At 38.9% G+C, this 18,208-nt stretch overlaps 1 protein-coding gene across 1 annotated transcript; it reads left to right on the top strand.

The window, feature by feature from the left end:
- The first annotated feature begins 418 nt into the window (after positions 1–418).
- On the top strand, positions 419–16,216 carry LOC109930051 (pre-mRNA-splicing factor 38B). The gene is made up of 5 exons (XM_048602057.1): positions 419–535; positions 8,760–8,911; positions 9,752–9,812; positions 14,627–14,853; positions 14,951–16,216. Exons 1-5 carry the CDS (start codon positions 419–421, stop codon positions 15,846–15,848), a joined length of 1,455 nt encoding a protein of 484 aa, XP_048458014.1. The 3' UTR covers positions 15,849–16,216.
- The last annotated feature ends 1,992 nt before the right edge of the window (positions 16,217–18,208 follow it).

Below are 18,208 nucleotides of genomic sequence, written 5' to 3'. Positions count from 1 at the left end.
TTAAACTTAAACAGTTTATAAGATTTTATCTTAATTGTACAAATTTAGAAAAACAGCTTTTGTTGCTGGGGTCAGATTTGGGTCTTTTTTGTAACATGGGCTTTAAGAAATTCATTTTAAGTGAACTGCAAAGGGTCATGCAGATTGGAAGAAAAAGATAATATGCAATGGTTATGTTTGTGAGTTTAGATATTAAGTTTTTCACCATGTCTCAAACTAAATGTTTTAACTGGATTTGACATTGACGTTAGTGTGTGGCAAATTTCATAGTATTTAGCCAGTGCAACTTGTCCTGAGACAGATTCCAGTATGCCTCATTCTACTAGCTAATGAAGACAAACCAATATTGCTTGCAGACAACTGAAGAACATCCAAATTATAACTTCATTTTAAATGTAAAAAGCTCTTTATCTTATTGATGCTATTTGCGAAATCTTTTTCTAATGTTTTGTTTTTTAAATTACAGGTCACTCATATTGAACCATGGGAGAAGGGGAGCAGGAAGACTGCAGGCCAGACAGGCATGTGCGGAGGGGTAAGTAGAAGTACGTGCTTTATTTTTCAAAAATCTTATTAAAACTATAAACATTTGTCTGTTTGGTAATATTCAGGCAATGAGGCATTATCATGGGGAGAAAAGCAGTGTTGACATTTCAGATCAGAAGACAGGAGCAGAGCTAGGCCATTTGGTCCATCAAGTCCACTCCGCCTTTCAGCGAGATCTTGGCTGACCTAAGAAGTTTCAACTCCACTTTTCTGCCTCCTCCCATACTCCTTGATTCCCAGAATGACTGGAAATCTGTCTGCCTCAGCCTTAAAAATACTTAACACTCAGCCTTAACAGCCCTCTGCAATAAAGCATTTCACAGACATTAAAAGAAGAAAATTCTCCTCCACTCGGTCTTAAATAGGTGACTGTGTTTGACTGAGATTATGTCCTCTGGCCCTAGCTACTCCCACAAGGGGAAACAGCCTCTCTACCTTCCGTGTTGAACTGCTAAGAATCTTGTATCTTTCAATAAAGATGTCTTTCATTCTTCTAAACTCCAACAAATAGAAGCCCAATCTACTCCATCTCTCCTCTTAAAATCCTTCCATTCTCATGGTCAACCCAGTGAACCATCTCTGACACTGGCATTGGAGAGCAATTTGTTCACACTATTCCAGTTGTGGTCCGACTAGTGCCTTGTAAAGTCTTAGTAAGTTTTCCCTATTTTTCATATTCCATTCCATTTGAAATAAAGGCCAGTATTCCATCTCACTTCCCTATTACTTGCTGAGCTTGTATGCTGGCTTTTTGTGATTCATGAGCAAGGACTCTGCAAATATCTCTGTGCTGAAGCTTTCTGTAGTCTTTTCTCATTTAAATAATATGGAGCTCATCTATTCTTCTTGACGTTTTCCCACATTTGTTTTCCATCTGCCAGCTTTTCCCCACTTAGTTAACATAGCTCTATCCCTCTGTAGACTCCTTGTGTCATCCTCCTTGCTTGCCTTCCCATCTATTTTTGTACCCTCCACAAACTCGGCAGATTGCATTTATATCCATCATCTGAGTCATGAGCATATATTGTAAGTTGTCAAAGACCTTCCATTAAAATTGAAAGACGAAAGATAATTGTTCTGAAATGTTCACTCTATTTCTCATCCTCTGCAGATTCTGCCTAAATTGCTGAGTATTTCTTGATTTCATTTCAGATTTCCAGTATCCCTGAAGCATTTTGCTTTTGTCTCTGTGTGCTGATCTGTCTACTGATTTGGTTGTGTATTGATTTACGCAAACTCCCTATTTAATCAATATTGAGTTCAATGATTTTAGAGCCTAAACTCTCCCATGTCCTAGCCCCCCACCCCACACACCAGGCCTTGTTACCACATAGCCTGCCATTACACACCCCCTGTTGTTAATCACTATTCACCCTCCCAGCCTGATCATTAGCAACTCCTTTGTCTGTCCAACTGTCTTTCTATCTCTTTGGGCTCTATCCTATCGTTTACTCCCTACCCCACCCACCTCCCTTTTTTCTGCATATAAACGACTTTTTCCCAGCCACCATTAGTTCTGAGGAAGGGTCACCGGACCCGAAACGTTAACTCTGTGTTTTCTCCTTCACCGATGCTGCCAGACCTGCTGAGCTTTTCCAGCAACTTTGTTTTTGTCCCTATTTTAATCATGTGGTGCTGATGCTTTGAGTGACTGCAGTTGAGGCACAATTTATTTCCTACCAACTCTATCATAAAAATTTATGCCTCATGCCTTCAATACTTCCCATTTACATTTTGTAAAATTCCACAGTTCTTTGCTAGTTCATAGTCAGCGTAATGTGAATCAGATGAAAATTCTTGAAATTATGGATGCTGCAGTTTGAGTTTTGATTCCGGGAGCAGAGTTATTGTGAGTGAACCTCAAAATTCCTCTTCCACCACTCATTGTCTTGCACTTCATTTGCAATTTTGCCTAACACGTTTTCTGATGGTTGTGACACTTGTCTGGAACAGATATTATTCTGACCCATCTGATTTGATCATTACTTCTATGTTTTCAGTGTAAATGTTCCTAACACACAAGTTAGAACTGTGATCCATCTGCATGCTTTGTTAAACTGGTGTCATGCACATGTGCAGTTGCACCTGTAATCATCATGACGGCATAACATTAAATTTTAAACTAGTTTCATATATTCTTGGATGGAGAGGAAGAAAAGGAAACAAAAGTGAGGGGAATCTTAAAACCTTGAAGTATAGTTGAGGACTCTAACAGCTTTACAACATCTCGAAACAAAATCACTCATACTGTGTAGATATTTAAGTGAATTGGGGGATTTTTTTTTTTTAAATTCCTTTCACCATTAATATTTCCCTGGGAGATTTCTTTGTAATTCCTAAAGCAATCTGACTATAACTGTAATTACCTGTTATGTTAGTTTCTTCACAATCTAACTTTTAGAACTTGTAAGTGCCCTCCTTGGGAGCGTTCTCTTTTGAAAGATGGTATTACATAAATGCAAAGTCAATAGATGTGAAACTGGAAAAGCACAGCAGATCAGACAGCATCCAAGAAGCAGGAAAGTCGACACCTCGGGCCAAAACCCTCTGTCAGGAGGGGTGCTTTCCTTCTTTTGGTCCCTCTTTACCAATCATAAATCCATGCCCTGGAGTTATTGATCTTCAGCTGTGGAAAGCAATTTGTTTAAATGCTTATCCAAATCTCTCATGATTTTAAAAACCTCTATCAAATTTCTCTGGAGCATTCTTTGGTCTAGGGAGAATCAGTCTAGATTCTCCGGTACATGTAATGCTAATCCCCCCTCACAGGAACTATTGCAGTAAACCAGTGGTACTGTACACGTTATTCATGTGCTGCTTAAAGTGAGGTACCCAGAATTTAAACATCATACTCCAGCTGGATTGTGGCTATTGTACTGTGACTCTACTTATAAAACCACTTGCTTTAAAATCTGAATCAGAGATAGTAGGATCTGCAGATGCTGGAGAATCCGAGACAACAAGGTGCAGGGCTGGATGAACACGGCAGGCCAAGCAGCATCATAGGAGCAGAAAGGCTGACATTTCGGGCCTAGACCCTTCTTCAGAAAAGGGGGAGGGGAAGGGGGTTCTGAAATAAATAGGGAGAGAGTGGGAGGCAGATAGAAGATGGATAGAGGAGAGGAAACGAACAGGTGGAAGAGGCGGGGATGGAGCCAGTAAAGGTGAGTGTAGGTGGGGAGTTAGGGAGGGGATAGGTCAGTCCAGGGAGGACGGACAGGTCAAGGGGGCGGGATGAGGTTAGTCGGTAGGAGATGGGGGTGCGGCTTGAGGTGGGAGGAAGAACAGGTTAGGGAGGCGGGGACGAGCTGGACTGGTTTTGGGATGTGGTAGGGGGAGGGGAGATTTTGAAGCTTGTGAAATCCACATTGATATCATTGGGCTGCCGGGTTCCCAAGCGGAATATGAGTTGCTGTTCCTGCAACCTTCGGGTGGCATCGTTGTGGCACTGTAGGAGGCCCAGGATGGACATGTCGTCTGAGGAATGGGAGGGGGAGTTGAAATGGTTCGCGACTGGGAGGTGCAGTTGTTTATTGCGAACCGAGCGTAGGTGTTCTGCAAAGCGGTCCCCGAGCCTTCGCTTGGTTTCCCCGATGTAGAGGAAGCCACAGCGGATGCAGTATACCACATTGGCAGATGCCTCGTCCTCACATACCACCCCACCGACCTCCGGATCCAACGCATCATCCTCCGACGCTTCCGCCATCTGCAATCCGACCCCACCACCAAAGACATCTTTCCCTCCCCACCCTTATCTGCTTTCCGGAGGGACCACTCTCTCCGTGACTCCCCTGTCCGCTCCACACTCCCCTCCAGCCCCACCACACCCGGCACTTTTCCCTGCAACCGCAGGAAGTGCCACACCTGCCCCCATACCTCCTCCCTCACCCCCATCCCAGGCCCCAAGAAGACTTTCCACATCAAGCAGATGTTCACCTGCACATCTGCCAATGTGGTGTACTGCATCCGCTGTACCCGGTGTGGCTTCCTCTACATCGGGGAAACCAAGCGGAGGCTCGGGGACCACTTTGCAGGACACCTACGCTCGGTTCGCAATAAACAACTGCACCTCCCAGTCGCGAACCATTTCAACTCCCCTTCCCATTCCTCAGATGACATGTCCATCCTGGGCCTCCTACAGTGCCACAACGATGCCACCCGAAGGTTGCAGGAACAGCAACTCGTATTCCGTTTGGGAACCCGGCAGCCCAATGGTATCAATGTGGATTTCACAAGCTTCAAAATCTCCCCTCCCCCTACCGCATCCCAAAACCAGTCCAACTCGTCCCCGCCTCCCTAACCTGTTCTTCCTCCCACCTATCCCCTCCTCCCACCTCAAGCCGCACCCCCATCTCCTACCGACTAACCTCATCCCGCCCCCTTGACCTGTCCGTCCTCCCTGGACTGACCTATCCCCTCCCTAACTCCCCACCTACACTCACCTTTACTGGCTCCATCCCCGCCTCTTTGACCTGTTTGTTTCCTCTCCACCTATCCTCTCCTCTATCCATCTTCTATCCGCCTCCCACTCTCTCCCTATTTATTTCAGAACCCCCTTCCCCTCGCCCTTTTCTGATGAAGGGTCTAGGCCCGAAACGTCAGCCTTTCTGCTCCTATGATGCTGCTTGGCCTGCTGTGTTCATCCAGCCCTGCACCTTGTTGTCTCCACTTTAAAATCTACCTTGTTGATCTGTCCTGCCGCTGTCTAGGAATAGTGCTCAAGTACCCTTCGGTATTTCTGTTAATGCATCTTCTGTGGTCATTGTAATTTGCTCCAAGTACATCTTTATGAATCAATTATCTGTAAAATCAACATAGGTCATTAAAAATCAACATAGAATCAAATGGCCAATGTTTGTTCTCCTTTTTTTATTTGTATTTCCAATGTTTGCAGTACTATCTGATGATGCATAAACTGCTGTATTCCTTTCTTGCACGTAGTTTTTAGTTTGACTGTGCTGTTTACTGTATATTGATGAATTGTTGCAAGGCTGTTTCCCTGTGTAGATACTTAGACCTAGAGGACACCGTTCAAAAATAAGGAATCTTCCATATAAGAAGGCGACGAGAATTTATTTGATGATTGAGAGTTTGTGGAATCTTTGCCTGGAGGTATTTTTGATTGTAGAGTTGGTGAATTTTTTAAACACGTGTACAGATTCTAAAAGTTAAATAGATTTTTAATTAACAATTTGAGTCAAAGGATACAGGAACTAGTCAGGAAAGTTGGCTGAAGCCACAATCAGATTGGCCGCAATTGGTTTGAATTGCCGAGCATTCTTGATGGGCCAGATAGTCTCCAGCTGCTCTTGTAGGTTCTGCTGGCATTAGGTTCGCGTTGGCAAATGGATGTTTCTCAAAAACTCGGATAGCTGCAATATTTCCTCGTGCTGAGGATGCAAGATGGCAATTGGACAACTATTATCCCATGTTTCACCTAACACCTCAAGGACAGGGGACTTTTAAATTGCGTATTCTTTTATCATTATGTACTAGACATTAACACCTTTTTAAAATCTTTCATAGTTTTATTTTGATGATACTTATTTTCTCAGGGTTTGTAAATTGCTCCTTCACTTGAAAATCTTGCAGTTGCCTCCTTAGTTTTGATTTTGGTGAACTAGTGAACTGTATTTTAATTGAAGTGAGAGAGAGTTGTATGTTAAAGCAAATAAAATTTTTGTGGCCCATCAAGGGGATTAAATAGTTAGGAGTGAATTCATCCCGCTTCACCTGGTTGAAATGGTGATTTTTTTTTTCTTTTAATTTGACCTTAATTAAATCTTAATCTTGTCAGTAGTTGTATTCTGGCTCCTTGTTTAACAGAAATTGCACAGTTAATAAAGTTGTTCCAATTAGTTTAGATGCTTCCTAATTTTGTCTCTTCCATCTGATCTATTTCAAAATGATGCATTCTGAAAAGCTTTTCTTTCCCCAGCACCTCTAATTGACTCCGAATGTCTAATTTGCTTCTTTAAATTAAACTACTAAATTTAAAAATTTCTTTATATGCAGTTTGTAAAGTTATGAATATTTAAATTTTTTGCTGCATTATGGATTGACAACTTGTAATTGAATTCCTACGCACTTGTAAAACTGTCAAAGTTCCTTTCATCTGTTCAAGTCATTAAAAATGCTTTATGATATTATCATACCCCCAGAATTCATGTAGTTGCTCTCCAGAACAACTTGTCTCTGCAAAATGTACTGTCAGCATGTCAGATTATGGAGCCACAAGACACAATCACTTAAGCATTTATTTTATTTGTCAACCTCTGCATAAGTTAGTGACAACTTCAACAGTATTCAGTCCTTTTTTTTGTGTAGGTCATTGTTATGTATGGTAAACTGCTAGTTTGCAGCATACTTACATGATTGAATTGGGATGAACCAATGTGTAAGTAACTCATTGGGGGGATTAGCAAGGAGAGGGAAGTGAAACAAAGAATATATGTATAAGAGAAATAACCCAGGAAGTCATTGAAGGACAATAGATATTTTGAATCAAATTTAATCATATCCTATTCAAGGAAAGCAATTTCAATCCACTAGAACCAGTTTAAAAAGAAATTCAACTACTTACAACCACTTTCTTTCCCAAAGTTACTTTGAAGCGAGACCCACCATGATTTCTTATACATTTAGGCATGACTTAAATAGTGTGCAGAGAGGATTTTTAAAAAGTAGGAGAAGCCAAGCTACATAAGACGAGCAGTGGAAACACTCGTGCTAGCTTCCATGGTCGCAACTCCTTGGGAGGGAGTGGGTGCCTTGAATTGTAGCGAAATAAAGTGAGCTGAAGTGAATTAAAGAAATAGTGAAATTGCATTAAGCAAGTTGGGCAGTATCTGTGTAGGGAAAAATAGTTCATGGTTAGGTTTTTGATATTTTGTCAGGTGGTTTACAGGATAGGAGAATTTTATTTCATACATTAGTGTGTGCCTATTGGCAAGGACGGCATTTATTGCCCATTACGCTTTGCCTTTTGAAAAGAAGTGACGGTGAACTGCATCTTGAACCACTTCAATGGTTCTGTATGGTGCAAGGGCTCCCACTAGATGTAGAACAGGGCATTCCTAAACTTTGATCAAACTATGATGAGGTGGTGATTGCTATATTTTTTTCATGACTGGCTGATGTGTGACCTTGGTGTTCCCATTTGCCTACTGACAATTTCTATCTGGGTGATGGGCTTAGGAAATGAACTTGAAGTTTTTTGCTGTGCGCTTATCAGGACTAGAAATCTTGTTGGACAAAAGACTTGGAAAAGAATGCCAATTTTTACAGTATGAGAAGAAGGTGATTGTTTGGGCCATTGTTTGCATGGAGGTACAGCAGGAGCAGTTAATTAGGCGGGTAGACGCTGATCAGTCAGGGTGTTGCCATTGGAATGTGGTAGATTGGCAGTTTCCATGATGCTGTTTATAATTTTCCCCAATGAGAGAATGCAGTGTATGTATGAGTTCCTTTTGACTATGTAGATGGAGCCCTGTCTGTTAATATGGGGCTTCTAGCATGTACAAATGCATCACACTGTGAGCTTGACTGAAAATCTTGAAATGGTTTCCAATTTAATTGGGTAATGCTGTTAAAGAAGCCTTGGTCAGGCATCTTGTAGGTGCATACACTGCCATCGTGTGTCAGTTCTGGACCAAATTAGTATTTAAAGTGAAAACCAAAAGAACTGTGGATGCTATAAATCAGGAACAAAAACAAAGTTGCTGGAAAAGCTCAGCAGGTCTGGCAGCAACTGTGAAGGAGAAAACCGAGTTAACGTTTCTGGTCAGAACTGGTATTTAAAGTGTATTGGGTACCGTTCAAGTGGCCTGATTTGTGTTGGATGTGTTCAACTTCATGAATGTTGTGGATCTGCACTCATCTGGCAAGTGCAGTGTATTCTGTACTTTTCTGATTTGTTTATAGGTGGTACAAAGGCTTTGGGGAATCTGGAGTCAGGTCACACGAATTGTAGAATATCCAATCTCTTGTAGCCAGCATTTGTGACTGGTCCACTTAAAGTTATCACTGACCAGAAACCTATGAATTTTTTTGGGATTTTTAAGGACAGATAGCTACCCTCCATTTTTGTAGATCATCAGTTAATCTTTCCCACCTTGCCTCCAATCCAAGTACTGTCTCTGAAGGGAAAACAATTAACTGTAATAACATAACATGTAAACTCGTACAAAATTCTGTTCTGATTCTTATTTCAGGTACGGGGTGTTGGAACAGGAGGCATTGTTTCCACTGCCTTTTGTCTACTGTACAAGCTGTTTACCCTGAAGTTAACTCGTAAACAAGTGATGGGTCTAATAACACACACTGACTCTCCGTACATCCGAGGTTTAGGATTCATGTATATTCGGTAGGTCTGCTTTTTGTTATGAGCAATTACTAAAACATAGTTATTGTATACCCTACTTAGACCCTCGTTATTTTATGTCAACTAATAAAGCTAGCTTTAACCGATCCACAGTTGAATAAAGGCATCTGAGCCATTTGAGACAGGTGACAGTGGAAGGGGCCATTGAACAGAGAATCAAGCCTCAAAATGCTAATGCTCCCTACCAAGTTGTAAGCAACTCGTGAAGTGTAGAATGCAGTGCATATTAATATACTTAAGAATTTTAAACAGGTATTTGTTTTGAGCCATTAGTCAGTATACTTCTAAATATATTACAGTGATAGTTAGCAGCTGTACTTTAAACAACATACTGGTGCTCTATTCAAGTTGCTGCTTGAACTACTTGAAAGTAGGAACGATTTACTGTTGTGAGGGAGTGCACCAGAAAATGGGATCCAGATGTTATAGCCCGAAAGTAATGAATTTGTTAGTTAGGATCTTCATTTTATATATATGCTTTAATTCAGTGTGCAGAAGAAATGTGAAGTTCTTAAGGGTGCTTTATTTTGGAAAAGTGTAGTTAAAGCCTGAGCTCCTGTAAAAACATCTGTTGCCTTACTTGGGTAAAAGTGGATATTTTTAATTTGCCATCTTGTGCGTATGTGATTTGCCGATTCTGCTTGAGTCTGACATTTGACACAGCATGGCTCTAGAGACTACAAATTGGAGAGCTATGTCAAGTGGTCAGTGTAGCTGCAGAAATCAAATTGCAATGTACCAGAGATTTAATATGCCCATCAGTGATAATTATTTGTACTGTCTGTCTATTTTGTAATGTTTTGAATATTTTTTATTTTGAAGGTACACACAGCCCCCAGCTGATTTGTGGGATTGGTATGAGCCTTTTTTAGATGATGAAGAGGTATGTTGACAAGGATTGTGTTTTTCATTCATTGTTTGGGCTTACTAGACTGAAAATTCGAATGCAGATTTATCTTCTAAAATGAATCTATCTCCTATATATTGAATCATTCCAATTTGTAGGTGTAATTGTTTGTATTCACCTGTGAGGAGCAACATTTTCAATAAGTTTTCTTGTCTTCATATTGTCTTGGATGGTGTGACGATGAATTGGCTGATCCCATTAGGAATCAATTAGTGGACCTCCCGAGCCACTGTTCTGGAATCCTGTAGACTTGAAATCATGGGAATACAGGGCTGACTTCAGTTGATGCTTGTAAAAGACTCCTCTGCCCAAGTCCAGTTGGATTTATTGTAGAATAGGAATTTTAGGTTCTCAGTAAAAGATAAGGCTGCCTTAGTCCCAGAGGACCACAGGGCTGCGCGCTCATTAGAAAGAGATGACTGGTATTGGTTTAACCTGAGGGTCACCATGCCTCAGGTGAGGGGACAGATTGAGACGGAGAGTCCTTCGTGGTAACCTCAGCTGCTACAGGAATTGAATCCATGCTATTCGCATCACTCTGCATTGCAAACCAGGCAAAAGCAATCGTGCAGTCAGTTGAGACAACAAACCCCTTAGGTTCTTGGTAGAACTTTCCAGTTATCTGTTTAGAAAGTGAAGGGAGTCTTTGGGTGCTGTTATTATAACAAGTTGCATTACAAAATGAATGTTGTGCTGTGTCTTCCTGGGTATAGTTACCTCCAAGGTGTGTTGCTTTTTGGGTACAGAGATACTTAACATACAGAAAAAAGGGACAGACAGTTGTCCTGGCACCGTATAACTTGCAGACTATACTGGATGGAAGGAGTTAAAAGTGGCAATTTTTCACAACCTTTGACCAATTCAGGGTGAAACTGGAAAATTCTTAATCTCAAGCTACTTGTAAGCCATCATCGTAACTAGTAAAGCAGCCACAGTTTTTATGTTGAGATGTTAACTGTTCTTAGGATCTTAACTAATTGCTTTGAATATGTACAGCAAATTGATATTCACGTACTAGCTGCCTTTGGAGGTCCTGCCTTTAGAATTAAGCATTAAATCAAAATTCTGTCTATCTCTTGCAGGTGTTCCTATAAGATGATGATCAGGGATGTTCTTCCCAGTGCCCTGGCCAAAGTCACTAAAACTGATTTCAGCTCTTGTATCTCAATACTGTCGTCAAGGCTTTGCATTTTACAGTTTAGGTCCCACAATTTCCCTATTTTACAATAGTGACTATACTTTAAAAAGTGCCTCATTAGCAATAAAACACATTGAGATGTCCTGAGATTGTGAAAGACGCACAAGTGCTTTCTTTAATCTACTGAAGTTTATTTTTGTTAAGCTGATTGTGTGCTCTTGTATCTTAAATTTAAATGTCCCCTAATCCTCCCTGACTTACCTACTTTAGGGAGTTCATCCTTCTTTTTAACGCCATTGATCATGTCTTAAAGTATATGCTTTTCCATTTTAAACAGCACCAGCTCTGCATATCTGTCATAGCCAATTTAATGACTGTGGGTTTGTCGGTTCAGAAGCCTTCCTGAAGTTGTTCTAGGATTTCCATGACCCTACTGTGTCTGCAGACAAAAGCTTGACAGTATTCTGGATATAATCTGGCTCAGGCCTTCTGCGTATAGTGCATAGGAAAGCATGAGTATGTTGCAGTTGTCAAAGTTAACAGACATCAGGAATGGGCACATCACCCACAGTATCAAGATTCTCTTGTGATCTGTGTTTCATCCAAGACCCATATCCTATAAACACCATAATATCACTTACACTTTTTTTTTATTGGTTTCTGAATGCAGTCAGAATTCCAGCACAGTGAATATTATTCTAACTGTCTGTCAAACCTTTGTTAGGCACACAGTATGGTGTGCTGTTCTGGCCACCAAATAAAAGGATTTAGGGGCACTACAGGGAAAACTTGCTAGAATGCCAGAAATGTTTGTGTGCACCCATCGGGGAAAGGACTGGCGGGATCTGTTGTCTCTTTTGAAGAACAAATAATAACCAGTTAGTGGCCATTACAATTCTGAAAGGTCTTGATAGAATGCATCTGAAGGCAAAGGGTTACCTTGATAGATTTAGATGAGTAAAGATGAAATGTAAAAGTTGGCATAGACTGCATAGGCCAAATTTTGTTTCTGTGCTGTTTATCCTATATAAACAATTATGCATTTAGCTAGTTTATTACTAAAGGTGGTGAAAAGAAATGAGTGTAACTTAGATCTTTTCAAGTTCTGCCTTTAACATCTGCTGCTACGAGATTATTAACCTCTTTCTGCTTAAAGTCTGATTTTAAACCAGACTCACAGTTGGGTCCGGAAACTGAACACATCGTTGTTTGAACTTTTACCAGATAGTCTTCTGACAGAATAAGTCTCAAACTTGGTGAATTTAAATTTTGTACTTTTTATAGAGAATTGCTTTTTATATTAAAGTACAAGCCTTAATTTGTACTACCTTCGCATTTTATGTAAGCACATTTATTAATTGGATGAAAACAGTGCTGGAAAAACTCAGAACTGGCAGCATCTGCAGAGAGAGAAGGTTACTTATTTCAAGGTGAAAGTCATTCTTTTTTGGAACTGAAGTCCTATTAGACTCAGTAAGGTTGTTTTTCTTTCCACAAATGCTGCCGGATCTGCTGAGGGTTTCCGTCACTAATGCTTTAATTTCATATTTCTAGCATCCACAACATTTTGCTTTTATTAATTTGTAATCTTTATTGGTTAAAAAAAATGAATCCAGATTACCATTATGTCAACAAGTAGTGGTAATTCTGATTTCATGAGGTATGTCAGCAAATGATATTGCTCATAACTGCATTTTTTTTTAAAAGGAAGATTGTACAATTTTGTTTTAACTCCTGGAAAAAGAACAGTGATTACCAGAGGTCACTGGTGCCTGTATGCAACAATCATTTATTCAGCTCACTTCCCATCCCTAGCAATTGCATATTATGTAATATATAACATGCATCAAAAAACTATCATAGACACTATTATGAACACTATATAGATCATCTTTGTCTGGTGCAGTCACTGTCTTTTTCCATGAAATATCAGCAAAAAAGTTGATCTTTCTTGGAATTGATTTGATTCCATTTTATATTTAATGTGTAGCAAATAATTACTTTAAATCTGAACTTAAATATTTCCTATGTGTAACATTCAAAACTACCTGCTGGTGTTAGCTGTTCTTTGCTCCTATTTTAAAGTCTTGATTGGTACCTTTTTGTAATAATTTTAGTCAAAGCTATATTAGGAAACTTTTAAAATGCCCTGAAACATCCATACTAAAATCTAGTTAATTTATGGTTGCATTAAACTATTTTGGGAAAAGGGAAGAAAGATGATATAGCAGAGACTGTTGAGCTTTAATATTTATGTAATTATTCCATCTCTGTCGTAGACTTTTTAGAGTCCAAAGTCTCTCAACACCTGGTTACAGTCCTCCAGATTTATTTGAAATCACAAGCTTTCGAGCACTGCTCCTTCATCAGGTGGAAGAACAATGCTCCGAAAGCTTGTGATTTCAAATAAACCTGTTGGACTGTAACCTGGTGTCGTTTGACTTCTGACTCTGTCCATTCCAGTCCAATACCGGCTCCTGCACAACGTAGACGGTTTAAACTGTCTATTCATAACAACAAAAATATTTGTATTGCATTAAAAACTACATTAGTTTCTGTAGGATGCGTTTAAGAAGTACATTTTTCCCTCAATTTCACCTATCTGCAGTGCGTTGGTGGTACTGGACGCGCTTTAAATAGTGTACTGAAATACACTGTTAAGACATGAAGCTACCATTCTGCCTGTGATTACATCTGCCACCGTCAGAAATTTAAATTTGAGCCTGAGTTGAATGAAGCTTTGAGACTGCTAGCATATAAGCTAACTGCCCTGTTTTCTTCTTTAGATCTTCATTGGGCAGCAGGTGAATTTGGAAATGTAGCTGAGCAACACTATTGATTAATGTGTGTGAGTGCAAGCGCTTATTTTATGTTTAGACTGTCTTTTTTGTTTTGCTAGCCTAATAAAATCTGATTTTCCTGTGTGCTTGCACTGTAGGTGGAAACTGACAATAGCTGACTAACATGTCCTGAGCTGTGAGAGGGCATGACAAGGAGGCAATCATGCGGTAATGACCCTTTTCCAAAGATGATGGTCATTGTGGACGATACAGTTTCAAAATATATTATATTGAATGTTAATTGATAATACCTCACTGCTTCACGGCAGTTGGTTTGCTATTGCTTCAAAAAGTTGTTTTAATGTTAAGAACAGTGAGGATCACAACATACAAGATAAAAATTGAACAGCTTGCCCATAGATTTCAAATTTAGCTGTTATCCTTATATCTACGTAAATGTTAATCAATTTGCATTGCTGGTACACTATTTTATGTAAAATCCTACCAGGATTGGTTGTGGGAGGTTATTCCAAATAGGATTATTAAAATTCAGCTTTAGATCAAATATTAAGGGGGTTGCTTTGTCAGTCCTAGGAGAAATGGTACCTAACATTTTACGTGTACATGCAAAAATGTTTCAATAAGAACAGTCTAATTTTTTAACCATTTTATTACAGGCCTCAACTTTAATTTTGAGATAGGTTTGAAAGTTTTGCAGGTAGAACTGCATGTGAAAATGAGTAGTTTACATCAAAGGTAGTACATTCTCTTTAATCAAAAAGCTGGGGTTTTGCAATTGTTTCACATGCTAACACGAATGTTAAAGATGAAAAATCTGTTTTACCAATAGTATGTTAATTTATGTTTTTCAGGAACTAGATGTAAAGGCTGGTGGAGGATGCGTCATGACAATAGGAGAGATGATTCGTTCTTTCCTTACTAAACTAGAATGGTTTTCTACCCTATTCCCAAGAATTCCAGTTCCTGTTCAAAAGAATTTGGACCAGTATCTTAAAACTCGACCAAGGAAAATTGCCAAAAAGGATGGGAAGGATAGTATGGAAGAACCAGAGCGCCTATCAGAGCGTAGACATTCGAGGTAATGTATTTGAATTATTTAAATATCACAGCATGTTAAATATACTACTTCTCAAAACATAAAGAATTTTATGGCAATTTATTTCTTTCTTTTTCAGATCACCAAGAAGATCTCTTACTCCTCGCAAATCTCCTAGGCGATCTAGAAGCAGAAGCCGTCATAGAGAAGGCCATGGCTCTTTTGGTTTTGATAAGGAATTAGAGAGGGAGAGAGAACGACAGAAAAGGGAACGAGAACAGATAAAAGATAGAGAACGAAGTGAGAAAGATAGACATAAATCTAGAAGCACAGACAGAGGTTTAGACCGTAAGCGGAGCAGAAGCAGAGACCATCACAGAAGTCGAAGTAGAGATAAAAGAAGTGATAAAAAAGATAGAGATAAAGAGAGGGAGAAGGAAAATGAAAGAAATAGAAGGCGAGATAAAGATTATGAAAAGGACAAAGAAAGAGTGAGTGATCGAGACAGGGACAGAAATGTTGAGAAAGAATCTGAGAGATCTAGAGACCGGGATAAAAGAAGCCAATCAAAGACTGAAGACAGAAAACGTAAGGAAGAAAAAAGAGAAAAAGATGAAAAGAGGCATAAAGATGATAAAAAGGATTCAAAAAAAGATAAAAGGCATAGTAGAAGCAGGAGCAGAGAGAAAAGACATAGAAGCAGTAGTCCTGGTAGGGGTCATGTCAGCAAACGTAGTAGAAGCAAAAGCAAAGAGAAATCTAAACATCGAAATGAACATAAAGAAAAATCAAACAAAAGAAGCATTAGCAGAGAAAGGACTGATGAGAATAATGGTGAACGGATAAAGAAACAGCGTAGTCATAGCAAAGAGAAAGCTCACAAACGCAGTGAAAGTAAAGAACGATCTCACAAACAAAGTCACAGTGATGGTAAGGACCATTCGAGTAAACCAAGCCGTCGAAGTCTCAGTACAGAAAGAGAGAACAAAAGTAATGTGGAAGGATTATTGCAAGGCAATACCACTGACAATGACTGAAATATTACTTAAATCTCTAATTGTACAGTGAATAAATTGTTTTGCTTTTGAATATTTTTCTTTTTAAAAAATTGAATTATGCTATGGCTAGGATAAACACGTCTTCAAATTCCGGTAGCCTGCAGATGATATTTCCTGTTTGTAGGAAGTGCCTTTGGTATCCAACTGTTCAACTTACCATTGTAATTCAAGACCAACTTTATTCTGTACAATGTAGTTGATACAAATTTGTTTTTGTTTGAAATAATGTTTTTGCAAGTATACTATGTACATATGTTCTGAGAGTTTTAATCATTGGCACAACTGCCATGTTGGTTCATTTTGTATGATGGGCAATAAACTGCCAATACTTAAAACAGTTGTGTTAATACGCTAATAGCATTTATGTCTGACTTATGTGCCCTTGAGTGGATATCTCCAGGTTCAACAGGATTGTACTGGTATTTCTATTTATTTGATGAGACCATGCAAACCTTTGAGTTTTTAAACAAAGGAAGTGGATAGTGGCATCTTATTTGGGACATTGAGACAAAATTAGTATTTCTCTCCATGGCATTCGTGCAAATATTCTGCTTAGAAATAGCTAACTTTTTTTTTAAAAAAAAGAAGCAGCATTGGAGATGTATGACCTTCTGTAAATAAGGAAGTTAGACTTGGCTCCTTCAATAATATGCAGTGAATACTTTGCAAGGATTTCTTTCGGCGTTGCATTTTCATCTTCTAGCTTGGTTAATGATGTGTTCATTCTTTTAAAATATCAGAACATATTGAGTGCCATAACATGACCTTCAGCATGGATCTATTTAATTTTTAAGTTTTAATGGATTAAATATAATAGTTTCAAGCTTAAATACACTTTTATAAAACCATTGTAGTTTGGTTATAGGAGGAATGCATTGATCCATTTTAAGTGTTTTTGTTTTGAGATGGTGGTGAGAGTATTTTAATAGTTGAACAGATTTGTTCATGGTCCTGGGATGTTTTTGGGTTTCAGAAGGCCTGACTATTTATTGTGATGTGCTGAAAACTTTTAATATAACATTGGACAAAGGTTATCTTGATCCAGTAAAGAAATTTTGATTTTTGTAGCTTTCTTTTTGAAAACATATTTACATTGACCCTATGTACTATATCAATCATTGGCAGTAGAATGAAATAAAATGCAAGATTTCAAATTATTCCTCCTCACAAGAGGTATTTCACAAAATGGTTAACCTGACATCTCCCTGCCCTGGAGTGTTTTAGTGGCAATTCATCTGTACCTAATTGTTTTGGGGACTATTATATGAATGAGTAACTCCCAAAGTCCAAAAATAATAAATGATCCACGTAATACTGAATCCCTAGCTTTGTATAGAAGTGCTTTACCCAGTTACTGAAGGGAGATATTGGTTAGATGACATCAAGATGTGAATGCTTGTTAGCAATGAGTGCACGACAAATATTGTATGCATTGGTGTACAATGTACCATTTATTAAGGACATTTCAGAAGATGTGGAGGTCTTAAGTAATCTTCAAAGCTGAAATCTATTATCCAAACATTGGAATATGAGTCAATGGTAAGGGGTTATAGATTTGGACATTTAGGGAATATTAAGATATTTAAGATCAGCAAAACTGATAAGTACTGTTGATGACCAACTCTGCATGAGAATTTGGTTTCAGGCTCTAGTGCTGAAGAAATGTATACTGTAAGTGGTGTATAAGGATAGCTGTAATTTTTTTTTGAGTGCGGATGAGCACATGGGCAAGCTACTGGTTTGTTGAATCTTGGGGTTACAATTTGTCATCTGTTTCAGATGCTGTGCAAGTTTCTAATATTTGGGTAGGCATTACATAACTGGCCTGTCAGCCATTGCTTTTATTTAACAAGTTCATTCAAAAACGATGCCGTTCATTTACCTGTTTCACCAGAAATTATATAAGCCCCAATTTTACAACTTTCAGATCCAGCACATACTTTTATTGGAAGAATGGTGCTGCTAAATATAATTATTTTACTTGCTTTATTCATTATAGTACTCCTTTATTTGAAAAAAAATGCAGTCAGAGGTTGTGCATGCAGTTCAGTGTTTCTTCCATTGCTTTCAACAACCAAGTGTTTGAGAATTACACTGCATGAACAAAATGTTTTAAGAACGTTAACATAAAGGAACAAATGCTCAGTACCTTTTGTGAGATCCAGTAGAGCAGAAAGAATGTAAGGGCTAGTTGATATATTTAGAGGGTTCCCAGAGGGTGACTAACACATACAGAAAGTGGCTTTAGTCAAAGTTCACTAGGAGGTGAAATTTGAAATGGTTATTTAATGTAATCCAAAACCAACCTTGCGTAGAAATGTGGTTGTTAACTTTTCTTA

This window comes from Rhincodon typus, chromosome 10, assembly GCF_021869965.1.
Source record: "Rhincodon typus isolate 14 chromosome 10, sRhiTyp1.1, whole genome shotgun sequence".
In the NCBI taxonomy this organism is placed as follows: Eukaryota; Metazoa; Chordata; class Chondrichthyes; order Orectolobiformes; family Rhincodontidae; genus Rhincodon; species Rhincodon typus.
The sequence above is the reverse complement of the archived record's forward strand: the minus strand, read 5'-3'. Positions and strand labels throughout refer to the sequence as shown.